The 12,915-nt window shown below is 43.3% G+C and overlaps 1 protein-coding gene across 1 annotated transcript in view; it reads left to right on the plus strand.

Annotated features, from left to right (window-relative positions):
* The window catches only part of nrg3a (neuregulin 3a), a 130,664-nt gene extending 126,703 nt beyond the window's left edge, over positions 1–3,961 (plus strand). Inside the window, exons 4-9 of the mRNA XM_077581257.1 lie at positions 33–56; positions 643–745; positions 866–992; positions 1,198–1,280; positions 1,372–1,518; positions 2,818–3,961. Of these exons, the coding sequence (XP_077437383.1) occupies positions 33–56; positions 643–745; positions 866–992; positions 1,198–1,280; positions 1,372–1,518; positions 2,818–3,289 (956 nt within the window). The 3' untranslated portion in view covers positions 3,290–3,961. The remainder of the gene's footprint in view (positions 1–32; positions 57–642; positions 746–865; positions 993–1,197; positions 1,281–1,371; positions 1,519–2,817) is intronic.
* The last annotated feature ends 8,954 nt before the right edge of the window (positions 3,962–12,915 follow it).

A 12,915-nucleotide genomic window follows, 5' to 3' on the forward strand; every position in this document is an offset into this window, starting at 1 on the left:
TTTTGCCCGCCGCTCGCCACCCGTACCCACAGACCACCTGGGCATCGAGTTCATGGGTAAGACGCGTGTGTGTGCGTGTGTGCGTGTGTGCGTGCGCGCGCCTTTATGAGCGAGACATGTCCCGTCCAATGCAAATGTGCTGCAGTCGCCATGGAAACAGCCAGACCAGGGAGGAGGCGCAGTCCTCATTTGTGTGTGTACCTTTGAAATGTAAGCAAGTGCCATAATGTGGGTTACATTTATTTCTAAAATTGGGGAATTCAAATTTATGACTTCATGCTGTTCTTTTTTTTTTATTCATTAATCTCGTTAATACTTGGGTAATTGACTTATTGTAAAAAATATTTTTTTTGAATGCCAAATTATTAGATAATTGATTCCTTCATTCAAACTGAATAATTAAATAATAACTTCAAAGCGAATCTTGCTGCTGAGAATTGGATCAATCTAAGAAACTCTTCGGGTTCACGTCAACAATTTGTCCAACTAAGAACCCAAGTCTGTGTGTGTGTGTGTGCGTCATGCATGCATGCGTGTGTGGCCATATTTGGGCGTTGAATAGCCCCCTACTGTTACGTCATACTTAGTTGTGTTATTTCCTATAAGGTTTGATCATATCTGTTTGTGTGTGTGTGTGTGCAGAGAGCAAAGAAGTATATCAGAGACAGCTGCTGTCAATCACGTCCATCGCCATGGCGATCGGCCTCCTGGGCGTGCTCTGTGTCGCCCTCTACTGCCGAAACAAGTCAGTCAACATTCTGTGTTCTTCTTTCCATCTGTCCGTCTGAATGAGTGTGCGTTCATGGCCGTGACAATATTGGCATTTGATATTTTTCTTCAAATGCGTGTGCGTGTATTTGCGAAGGCGTCAACGAGAGAAGCTTCAAGCTCACCTGAAGGAAAGTCGAAGTGTGAAAAACTACACAGCAAACGTCAACAACGTCCCGGACTCCAAGAGCAGAAACGGAAAAGCCGACATCAGAATGCACCAGGTCAGATGCTCACCATCATCATCATCATTATTACTCTTCCTCTTTTGGTTCCTCCCCAAGTTCCTCTTTGTATTCTCTTCATATTCTTCATCTTCCCAATTTTCTTCTTCATGATGATGATGATGATGATGATTTGTCTGACACGAGCTTTTCATCTGACTTCCTTCTTCTTCTTCTTCTTCTTCTTCTGTTTTTCTCCCGGCAGTATTGTAAACGTCCTCCGGCATGTCGTCTCGACGACATGCGCGAGTCGGGTTTCACGCTGTCCAGAAGCGCTCTGAAGCTCACGTGTGTACACGCACACACAATTGCACGAAAGTACATTGTTGGGTTTTGGTTCTCGAGAATGAACGTTGTCGTTGACTCTTTCGTCACCCAGCGCCGAGCAGAGGAGTCTGGCGGCTCATTGGTCGGCCACGCGCAGGACTCCGCCCGTTCCCAGAGGACGTCCCAAGCCTTTCGGTCCGGCCTATCAGCACCTCCGAGAGGCGGAGCTTACTGAGAGGGATGCTGAAGCGCCACGCGGGTGAGGTCCTCGACTCGAACCCTGCAGATGCACTCGTTTGCACGCCAAGCAAATATGTTGAATTGAGGGGCGGAGCCTCATTTTGTCAGGCCATAGCTTCGTCTTATTGAGGGAATGCTGGAAGCCTTCTCGCATATGTTATCACTTTTTTTGCTGAGAAACAACTCCCTCATAATATTATTTCCGTTCAAATTTCAACTTACTTGAAAAATTCCCGCCTTCCGGGTTATTGATCGTCTGATTCCACATGACTTGCTGTATTGGCACAATTTAACGTTACATTTCAACCTTTCCACATTCATTTTCAAGGGGACTGACACGCCCACTTCCATACATACAAGGGCGCACTTGGGAAAGTGCATTGTCCAGTAATCAGGAGGTCGCGGGTTCAAATCCCACCCCTGACTCTACATTGCAAATGTATTTATGGTAGTTATGCAAAGTGATCACATGCTAACCAACAATCATCGTTTTTCATCTAAATGAACGGAGGGGACTTTTCCATATAAATTACAACTTGCCTCCCGGGTTCGAGTGTTCTTTTTGTTCATTTATCATTCAACTACAATTAATACTTTGCAATTTTCACTTGATTTATCTTTCAATTTACTTCATAAGCATTCGCCTATTAGCATTGCCACGCAATTTCTGCAGAAATTGCACTTAGTCTAGTAGAAAAGGCGTGCGTGCGTGCGTGCGTGCGTGCGTGCGTGCGTGCGTGCGTGCGTGCGTGCGTGGGAGTCAGTGTGTACGTGTCGCTATTTGTGTGTGTGTGTTTGGATGAGTGTTTTTGTATGTGTGTAATGACGAGCTTCCTGAGCGATAAGGCGTGACGGCGTATTGGAGCCGAGCGCCTCTCCGTCTGGACGCGCCGTCCGTGGCGCCGAGCCGAGCCGCTCCTCGTCCGGCGCGTGTGAACGTAACACACGTTTTCCATCTGATTGCGCTCGCCGGCATCAGACGGGATTTGTCGGCCGGCGTTATCTGGACAATTTGCCTTTTCCTCCTTCTCCGCACGGTCCTCCCTAATCGGACGCGTCATCTCCGCAGGGACGCACGGCAATCTCCGCGCCGACGGACCATCAAAGCTCACCAGGTTTTCACCAGGTTTTCTTTTGAGCGTCACGACGCGCGACGAGGCGCGTTTGGGCTCAGATGACTTGGAGTCGTTCCAAGTGACAAAACGGGCGCACGCTCGCCATGCAGTCCCCTTTGAAAGCTGTAGCAACCTAGCTCAGCGCTAACTGCTAATCCTGCTACATACATATACATATTGCTGTTTCCTTGTTTCCTCTCCAGTTGCGTCCCTGGGGAGGAGCCTCATCGGCCTGAGCCCAGACCTGAAGCCCCGGCAAATATGCAATCCGCCATCTCAGCGCGCTGGCATCCCGACGGCGCCCCCCGCAGGCCTCGGAGGCCGAGCCACTGCTCCGTCCCCATCATCCCGTCGGTCCAGGGTCGCCACGACGACGAGGTTTCCTTTATGCAAACCACAGTGATGTCATCAAACGGCGCCGCTTGCCGCCAGGAGGACGCCGGCAAACGCTTGGCGGCGGCGCCGTGTCGGCGGCGGCGGGAGGACGAGGAGCGGCAAACGGCGCAAGGGAGCCTCCGGGCTTTGGCGCGCAGGCGGCAGGAAGAAGGCTGCGGCGCCCCCTGTGGCGGCCCGGCGGCGGCGCAGGCGAGAGAAACTGTTTGCTTCCTCAACCTTCACGTGGGCGGAGCCGGTAAGGCCACGCACACTCAGTTACTAAGAGAGCCGGACCAATAAACAGACAAGAAAAGACGCTCTCATTGGAGGAAAACGAAAAAAAAAATCATCACGCAATTCTGGACGCACACAAAATGGCTGCCGGGAAGAAGAAAAAAATGAATTTGTTTCTTTCCAAAACACGACGATAAAAGATACCAAATAGCCCGTCGCTCCATGGTGGTTTTCACTGTACAAAGAATATATGAATATATATAAATATGATATATGGATATAAATATATGGAATTCAAAAAGTGACCAAGTTGAAGAACGACAGGAATGATATTCGTCTTTTTTTTCTTCTTCTTCTTCTCCTTCGTTTTGTATGACCAACGTTGTCACGCTCGCCTTCTGCTCACCGACGCCAAGATGGCGACGGCGAGGACGGCTTGTCAGCCAAGAATCACAGTACGTGCGTGCGTGTGTGTGTGTGTGCGCGTGTGTGCGCGTGAGTGCGTGCGTGCGTGCGTGCGTGCGTGCGTGCTCCCGTTATTTTTTTAAAGTTGCCAACGGTCACTACGACGCGCACAAGGACAAAAGCAGACGGGGACACCAGGACAGAAGGAAGCACATTTCTGATTGTTTCTCATTTGATTTTCCATCCAAGTAAGTTTGACGAGTGGCGCCACCTGGTGGGCTGGCTGTTTGGAAGTTGAAACAACAAATAAATGTCTCTATGTTGTATCCTCACCGTCACGCACACTTTTTGTCTACTACGTGCAATGGAAAGTAGAACTGGGCATGACTTCTAATTTCGTAATCGATCAATTTTGATTCACAAGAGTTCAGTTCGAATCGATTTTCGATTTTCCGATTCGATTCACTACACTATAATCCGGTATCAATTAATTATGGAACATCAATTCTTCTTAAATGTCAAGGACATGATAAAAACTCTATACGAATATTCCATTATAAATTACATTTTGAGGAGCCATTCACTGGTTACATTATTTAATGAGGAATAGGAAAAAAATCAAACTTCTTCTGATTTGACAACATTTGACTGATTTCTGCATTGGGGCAGATTTTGTATTTTTACTTCAGGTGGTGCCACAGTTTTGTGTTTTCAAGTTGTACTTGCAAAAATGGAAGATTTTTTTGTAAGAAATGAGGTTTGACGTTTGAGGCAGATCTTCCCGAACTTTGATTTCAATGTTTTTCTTATTTCTGTCCAAGCCGTAAATGTCGGCACTCCCCGTTGTGCATGTTGAAGGCGGACAGTATGTCGCGGTGGGAGGCTGTGAAGTCACCAGCTTCTACAAACATGTTGCTGAAAAAGAGTGTTAGATTTTTTTGGGGAGTTCATAAGATTATTAAAAAAAAAAAAAAAAAACTGAAATGAAATCTGAATCAGATATGTAACACTTTTGAAATTCTTCAGTCCTTTCCGGCTCGTAAACAATCTTCCTCCTCTTTCTTATTCATCTCCCTCGTGCGTACACACAGACAGATAATTAGGGCAAATTTGAGAATCTGCCGCCCCGCTGATGAATGTCATCAAAGGCCCAATTAACGATTATCCTGAGTGATTATCCCGTGGTACGAGCGGCGTCATTTTTCCTCCCTGATCTTGATCATTTGACGTGATCTGATCATCAGGCCAGCAAAGACCTCATTAAAGATTATCCTGAGTGATTATCCTGTGGTATGAGATGCATTTAAGAGTCATTTTTCCTCCCCAATCTTGATAATAGTTTAAAAATGGACCCACTTGCTGATAATCAGGCCAGATTTGAGCATTTTTCCTCACCTTGCGATTCAAATCAGCAAAGGTCTGATTATCAGACGTCTCCAAAAGTGTTCATGAATGATTATCCTGTGGTGTGGGCTGTGTTAAGAATTATTTTTCTGTAATGAGGGTAGTAGTCATCGTAGCAGTGGTAAACAATCACTTACTGATTTACCATCAAAAATATTGAACAGTTTTAACGTTTATGAAAAATCCATCACACCACAGGATAATCACTCGGGATCATCTTTGGAGGCATTTGATGAATTTAAATAATGATCTGTGTGTGTGTGAACCACAATTTATCAGTAGTAGGTGTTTTAACACGTTTGTGTGTTTTCACGCTTTGGTGTGCTGCTGTTTCCGTGGCAACGCCGAATCAGGTCAAATCAAGTCAAGTGTCGTCAGGGTGTTCAAATCGATGCCTTCGTTCGACTCCGAGTTGATCAATCGCAATCCTAAATAATTGGCAGGTGATTGATTGGTTGGTTGATTGATTGATTGATTGATTGATTGGGTAGATTGGTGGACGGATGGATGATAGACTGATTGATTGTTTGGTTGGTTGATTGATTGATTGATTGATTGAGTGATTGATTGATTGATTGATTGGTGGGTTGATTGGTGGGTTGATTGGTGGATTGATTGGTGGATGGATGGATAGGCTGATTGATTGATTGATTGATTGATTGGTGGATTGATTGATTGATTGATTGATTGATTGATTGATTGATTGATTGATTGATTGATTGATTGATCACCTGTTCCATTGAGCCATGAGGAGTTGGATCGAAAGGATCTTTTCCTTTGCAACTTGTCAACTTTTCCTATTTAGATTCAAGACCAAACAATCTTTTGCATCCAACGTGCAGCTGGCAAGATTCTTCTTGTTTCCACCAGACGACAGAAGATAAGCAAGATTTTTTTCATCCTCAGACACGCTGGTCAAACTCGGACAGCACAGAAAGTTCTCCTTTCGTTGGTGAACTCGCGCATGATAACAAGAAATTGTGCCTTCACCTTGTTTGTTTGTTTTTTGCACTTTTAACCACACTGGGCCCCAATTCAAGTAGACTATAACATCTGGAAATAAAATCCTCTGCTAAATTTGGCGGGAGACTTCCCATTCTAGCCATATGGAACGTCTCGGTTATGTGAGACTTCTTATTTGCCGTGGGAGACTTCCTGTGTCTTGTGAGACTTCCTGTTTGCCGCGTACAACTTCCTGCGGGTCACATGAGACTTTCTATTTGGCATGTAAGACTTCCTGTAAGCCATGGGAGACTTCCTGTTTGCTACGTTGGACATGCACGAAGCAGGTGCGAGGATCTCACGGCCTCAAGCGACTCGGTAGCAATATTTAGCGTTTTTGCGCCGGCGTTTTGCGCCGGCGTTCCCGCGCGGGATTGATGGCGTCGCCGTCTCTTGGTCGGGCGTGCTAATGAAAGGCTATTTATAGTCTGCTGACATTTAGTGACATTCAGCGGCGCCGCAGCACTCCAATTACGAGACTCAAGCTGTGTGAAGTTTGCTGCGGATAGAAATAACACTACGAAGCGCTTCATCATCTACAAGAAGACACATTTGCCTTCTGACACAATATGTAGTATCGACATCTGCACGCGGGATAACATGAAAGAAACGCCTTTGAATTTCCAAGATGACCCACAAATAACAACAATGGCTTCACGGCACACACAAGATCTCAGATGAACTTTGATGTCAACTTCTCGTGTGAATATGACAAGAGAAGATTATTTTATTTTTGGCAGAAAACATGCCGGACTTTCACATCTAGCAACGACTTCTGAATTGTACATTGACTTCTATCAAATTAGAAAGATTTATGACCCCTTCATTACTTTATGACTACAAAAATGTCTAACATGGACTCAAATATCCATACATTTCGTACGAAAGGAACTTTTGTCAAAAAAAAAGAATGTTCTGATTGATATTTGATGAAAACAATTTGTCAGATTCTTCCCATGTGAAATAGAAAAACTGACAACGTTTTGTAAGAGCACTCAAAAGGATGACTTACGTCAAAAAAGGAACATCTGATTGATTGATTGATGACACATATCTACAATGTAAAACCATCAATCTGTCCAAAACTCCGCCTCTCAGATATCGAGCTGTATTTATAACAGTTTGTAAAAGAGCAGCAGAAAGATTTGCTCGTGTCAAAAATGAATGTAATGATTGATTTATGACACTCTCAAACTAAAACAAAACCAAAAAAAACTGTCCACGATTGTACGACCTGGACAAACAAACACAATTTTAGTGTGATAAATGGATGTAAAACAAACATTTCAAGGATGTCTTCTGTCAAAGCTGATTGATTTATGACCACTTCATTGATTTATGACCGCCCGCCCAATAAAACTGTCGAAATACACAATGGACTGGTCGCCGGTCAACGTCAGGACATGTTTGGGCAAACAACTGACTGGTCGCAAAATGCTGCTGACAAAGGAAAACATGAAATGCGAACGAATCTGAGCTTCCACTGAACCATTTTGTGGTGAGTTTGTTTGTGGTTTGAGGAGCGAGCGGACGTCCTCCACGCGTTGGCGTCCATCGTCTCATCCGACGTCCTCCACGCGTTGGCGTCCATCGTCTCATCCGACGTCCTCCACGCGTTGGCGTCCATCGTCTCATCCACCGCCATGTCAGCGTCTTTGTCAGCGATTGGACTCTCAAAGACGACGCAAGCTAGCTACGGCCGCGTCGACGGTGACCCACGGACACCACAGAAATGCACTTTTCACCTTTTATTTAATTTTTTGCTGAATCAGCTTTTCAGCAGCTTCACCCAAAAAAAACACGTTTACATTTTTATACATTTCAGTTTCTCCACAACGAAACATTTTGACATTGTTTGAGCTGCAGAGGGAAAAAAAAAGCAATTGACTGCAACAGCTCATCAGCAAACACTTTTTGTATGCACACAAATTTGAAAGATGTCTTGAAAATGAATCAACTTGTGTTTTGTGCTCTTTTGCAGAATCTCGTCATCGTCGCTCGCTCACGTCTGGCATCGCAAATAAGAAGAATCCGTCCGTCACTGCAGCATCTTTAAGGGGGAATTTTCACTTTTTGCTTTTTACTGCAGCTGAAAGTCACAAAAGTAAACAACCTAGGGATGTTCGAGTACTGATGCCAGGTATCGGTATTGGGCCTTATTTTAAGGTATTGCATCCTCGTGGAAGCTGCTGATATCAGCTACTGATAATTAAGGCAAAAATAATAATAATCTTACATCAAGTGAGTCCTCCCGGGTAGCAGTTGGCGCTATATTTCGGGTTGATTATTCATTTATTTGTTATTGTGTTTAATGCAATTTTATAGTACTAGTAAAAAGTAGTATCGAACGTCCCTAAAACAAACAAGGGACTGGTTGCCAAGCAATGTCAAATCACATATCAACAAACAACAAACTTGTCAGCCAATTTCAGGGCACATCAAGACAAACTGGAACGCTTGCCAGGCGATGGCAGTGACTTTTTTTTTTTTTTTTTTTGTGCTTGTGTGCAGGACACATGGAAGAAAATCTGCTTTCCAGGTTTCCCCCCCTGTGGAGGGATCTGTGTTGATTTGTCCAGCTCAGCCGAGGGGGGTGTGCGGGGGGGGACGTCGGGGGGGTGGTCTCCCGCGCACACAACATATGTGTCGAGCGGCCGTGATGTGATGCGATGCGACAGCCAATGAGAGCCACCTGAGCTGGCTTCCCCGCCAAAAGGCGGAGCGCCATCTGTGGCCTGGAGGACCGCCCGCGTCCTCCCAAGACGCTTCGCCAGAAAGACGGTCCAGCGTGGACGCCCGCGTTTCACAAACACACCACAAGGTGGCGCACACACTCACAAAGGCAACATTCACAGGGTTATTCCGTTTGAAGTCTGAAAACGGTTTCAAAGTGGGATTCCAAACAAATGAATGTTCCAAGCTTAACTCACTAACTAATGATCTAACTAAACTATATCATGCAAAATATTGTCAAATTATACATTTTGGGACTAATAAAGCTTGTTTTATGTTATTATATCTTTGCCCAAAAAGTTTTTAAATAAGTGGGGATTAGCTGCCAATAAATGTTGGCCAACAATATATTACGTAACTCTGTGGGTGCCAAAACCGCAAGAATTTGACGGGTCCATTGTATTATGATTACACTAATATTACACCATATATTCTGACTAATTTCCTATTATCAGTATCAAAGAAAGCAAAACGACTCAAAAAACCAAGAACACGTCAGCATGTGGTGCGGCGTCACGTTGTTTTACTTTCGGCAGGAAGTCGACAGAAAAGAAAAGACGTCCTGCCTGCTCACAAACATGCTGTCACAAATATGGCGACGCGCCGTCCCAAAAAGTTTCCCGCTGCTTTGTTTTGTCAACCCGCCGCAGACGCCATCTTTGATTCCTCTTTGCTGGCGCTCGTCATTAGCGGCAAATTAGCGACGGAAAGAAAGCATCCCGGTCGGCGTTTTCACGCTTCGTTCGGTCGCGCAATCCTTTTTGAACGGCAAGATTATCATGGACAAAACATGACAAACACGATTTGCGTCAGAATTATCAACATGGGGAACAACGTGGACAGCAACATCCACGGAAAACTTTGCGGGACATTAGGAGAGAACACAGACAACAAGAGAGAAAACATAGAGGATTTAAATAATGAAAAATTTGGATTAAATCGTGGAAGAAAACGTAAAAACTCCAACAAAATCATGCTAAAAATGTGACGAAAACAGGAAAAAAAGGATTAAAAAAGAAAATCGTGATAAAATCATGGACAAATACGGTGAAAACATAATTATTTTGAAAAATGGATGAGAACATGATGAAAAGATTAAAAAAAAAACAATGATTTAAAGAAACAAAACGTTAAAACATGGATGCGAAAATGCTGAAAACGTGATCACAAACATGAATGAGAAGGGATTTTTGGCTGCAGTTTCTGTGAGTGTCCACTAGAGTGTGCTGTCTCCCTACAAAAGACGTGCAAGTTACTGACGTTTCTCAAACGCTCACACTGCTTGTTTCCGCTCTGCTGCCAAGTTTCTTCTGTTGATGCTGATGTTGGACATTGATGCGGGCAGGGGATCGAGTCACAGAGATCTGTGAGGGGGAGGGGGGTTGCAAGTGACGGTTAGTGGGGGGGGGGGGTCAAACTGACAGATCTCCTTTGACGTCTCTGGAAGAGTCTCAAGACTAAAAAGTGATTTTGTAGGCAAAAAAAAAAGCAAACATCTATTTTTTTTCAATATTTTTTAACATTATTGTTGTCTCACTTTTCAACTGTCATCTGACATTAACGTCTTCTGGCATTTGGCTAACCCGTAGCTTTCAAGCTGAGCAGTCGGAAGTTACCGGCACATCATGCTGACACCCAATTGGGACATTACCTGCATAGGATCTTGCTAACATCAGTAATGATAGCTTAATAACAACATGAATGGGAAAGGAAAAAAACAATGGCATGCTAACGTTAGCGTCGATAGTTGCAGTTTTACATCCCTTTAAGCAACGGCTATTTGAACACAAATGGCCCAACGGCCGACTGAACTTGTATTTCAAGGCACCACTGCATTTATTTGGAATGATGTTAATGAGTTAGCGTGGATACAAACAAGCTTCTGGAAACAACATTTTTATTATTATTATTATTATTTTGTAGTGTTTTTTTTTCATGAATATCCAAAATATTGTGTTTTAACATTATATCTGTTCATCTAAATTCAGAAAGAACATTATCAATGACAGATACAACTTCCATATTTAACAAAGATGCCCCCCTGCCCAAAAAACAAGACACTTCCGGAAGCAAAAATTCCCCATCAGGCGCCCTGTAATGACGTCACGCGATTTTATGGAGTTGAACGCTGCTCTATTGACATCTAGTGGTGATTACCACAAACTGCGGCCACTTTTCATCTCCATGTTTGGGATTTGTTGGATTAATTTTATATAATAATGCTCTCAGACATTTTTTTATGCGGCCACTTTTCATCTCCATGTTTGGGATTTGTTGGATTAATTTTATATAATAATGCTCTCAGACATTTTTTTTTCATTTTATATTGTTGACAAGAGGCGTAATCTTATATTGTTCTTATGCTGATGTTGTTTCATCAACAGAAAGAAGGACGCGTGCGTCGCGTGTGGACTGAGAGGTTACTCTCAAGGTTGCACTTTTATTACTCTACAAACACATCATTTATGAAAATGTCGATATGTAATCATATGTGGCGTTAATACAATCAGACGGGCGAGCGGCACTATTGATTGAACCTTCACTTTGATTGACACGCAAAAATGTCAGCTGCTAATATACGCTCATATATTATATCATTTTTTTTCTGTATACAATGGATTAGTTACACAGTTTTCAAATGGGATTCAGTCTTCTTTTTTCTCGATTCATTCAAAGAAATAAATCATGTCAAGGTCAGATAGCAATAATCACACGTCAAACATCCACACAAACGTGTGTGTGTGTGTGTGTGTGTGTGTGTGTGTGTGTGTGTGTGTGTGTGTGTGTGTGTGTGTGTGTGTGTGTGTGTGTGTGTGTGTGCGTGTGTGTGTGTGTGTGTGTGTGTGTGTCTCTCTCTCTCTCTCTCTCTCTGCTGGTCACTTTGTGTTTGTTGGCAGCCGTTTTGCAGTTTACAGGATTATTTTCTCTCTCACACGCTGTCCAATTAGGATTATCTACTTGGGAATCTCGCCTTTACACCCGTCCGCAGCCAGAGCACGATTTACACACACACACACACACACACACACGCACACATCTCTATCACTGAGGATGGCCGATATGATGTTTCTTGATAGCTTTCCTGCAATACGTTCACCACAAGGATGCTCCCATACAATACATTCACTCCAATTACGATAAGATACGATGCAATATAATTAGCGTTATAAATTCTCATTTCAACTCTTTTGAGACCAAATCCGGACGATTTAATTAAATTCACTGAATAATGTGTATTGACACAATAAAGTAAATAAATACCTGACCAACTTGATCATCAGCATGAAACAAAATGCCAGATCGCACGAATCATGAATAAAGCAGCCAAATACGACACGCATATGTGCGTCATGGACTGTCAGCGGGTCTGTATAACTGTAAAATACCTCCCCACCACTAGGAGGCAGCAACGCGTTTAAGCTTGTGGTCAGTCTGAGGGGAGAAAAAAAAGAAGAAGTCAAGTGTAAACTTTTGATTTGTTATCGTCTTAGATGACTATTGCTTCGAAAACAATTTCTCAAAGACAGAGAAGGGCTGCCTATAGGTGAGTGCGCGAAGCCACGTTATTGAAATGTTTAGTCCTGCAATGTTTGTTTATTTATTTGTTCATCCGTTTGCAAGATACCTGCTAGCTTAGCAATTACGATACAATTCAGTCCCATTATGATAATATACAATTAACTTTAATTACAAAACTTTTTTTTTCCGGTTTTGACTAAACATGATAGTATTCACTACAATTCACTGTCTCCAACTTCAATACAAGTCACTCTGATTACAATATGACTCTTTCTTACGATACAATTTGGTCAATTACACGTGAAAGAAAATCATTTTCAAAGCATCACCTTGTTTTTCCTCCCTCAAAAAGACACAATTATGACGTGTCTACAAAATGTGTGTCATTTGTTTTGATGTCCCGAAAACAAATGAAGACATGACGTGGAAGAGTAAAATGTCAAGTCAGATTCTTTGGAGTGTGACATGTTGTTCCCAAGTGGCAACACAATGCAGGCGAAATGTCAACACAAATGCACACTTCACTTTTCGACAAGCTCAACGCTCAGGAGAAAAGGTCCGCCGAGGAAGGAAGCCATTAGAAAGTCAAAGAGGACGTGAAAATGCCGCATCTTGACTTCTTTCACGCT

The sequence above is a fragment of the Vanacampus margaritifer genome, chromosome 12 (genome assembly GCF_051991255.1).
Source record: "Vanacampus margaritifer isolate UIUO_Vmar chromosome 12, RoL_Vmar_1.0, whole genome shotgun sequence".
Classification (NCBI taxonomy): Eukaryota; Metazoa; Chordata; class Actinopteri; order Syngnathiformes; family Syngnathidae; genus Vanacampus; species Vanacampus margaritifer.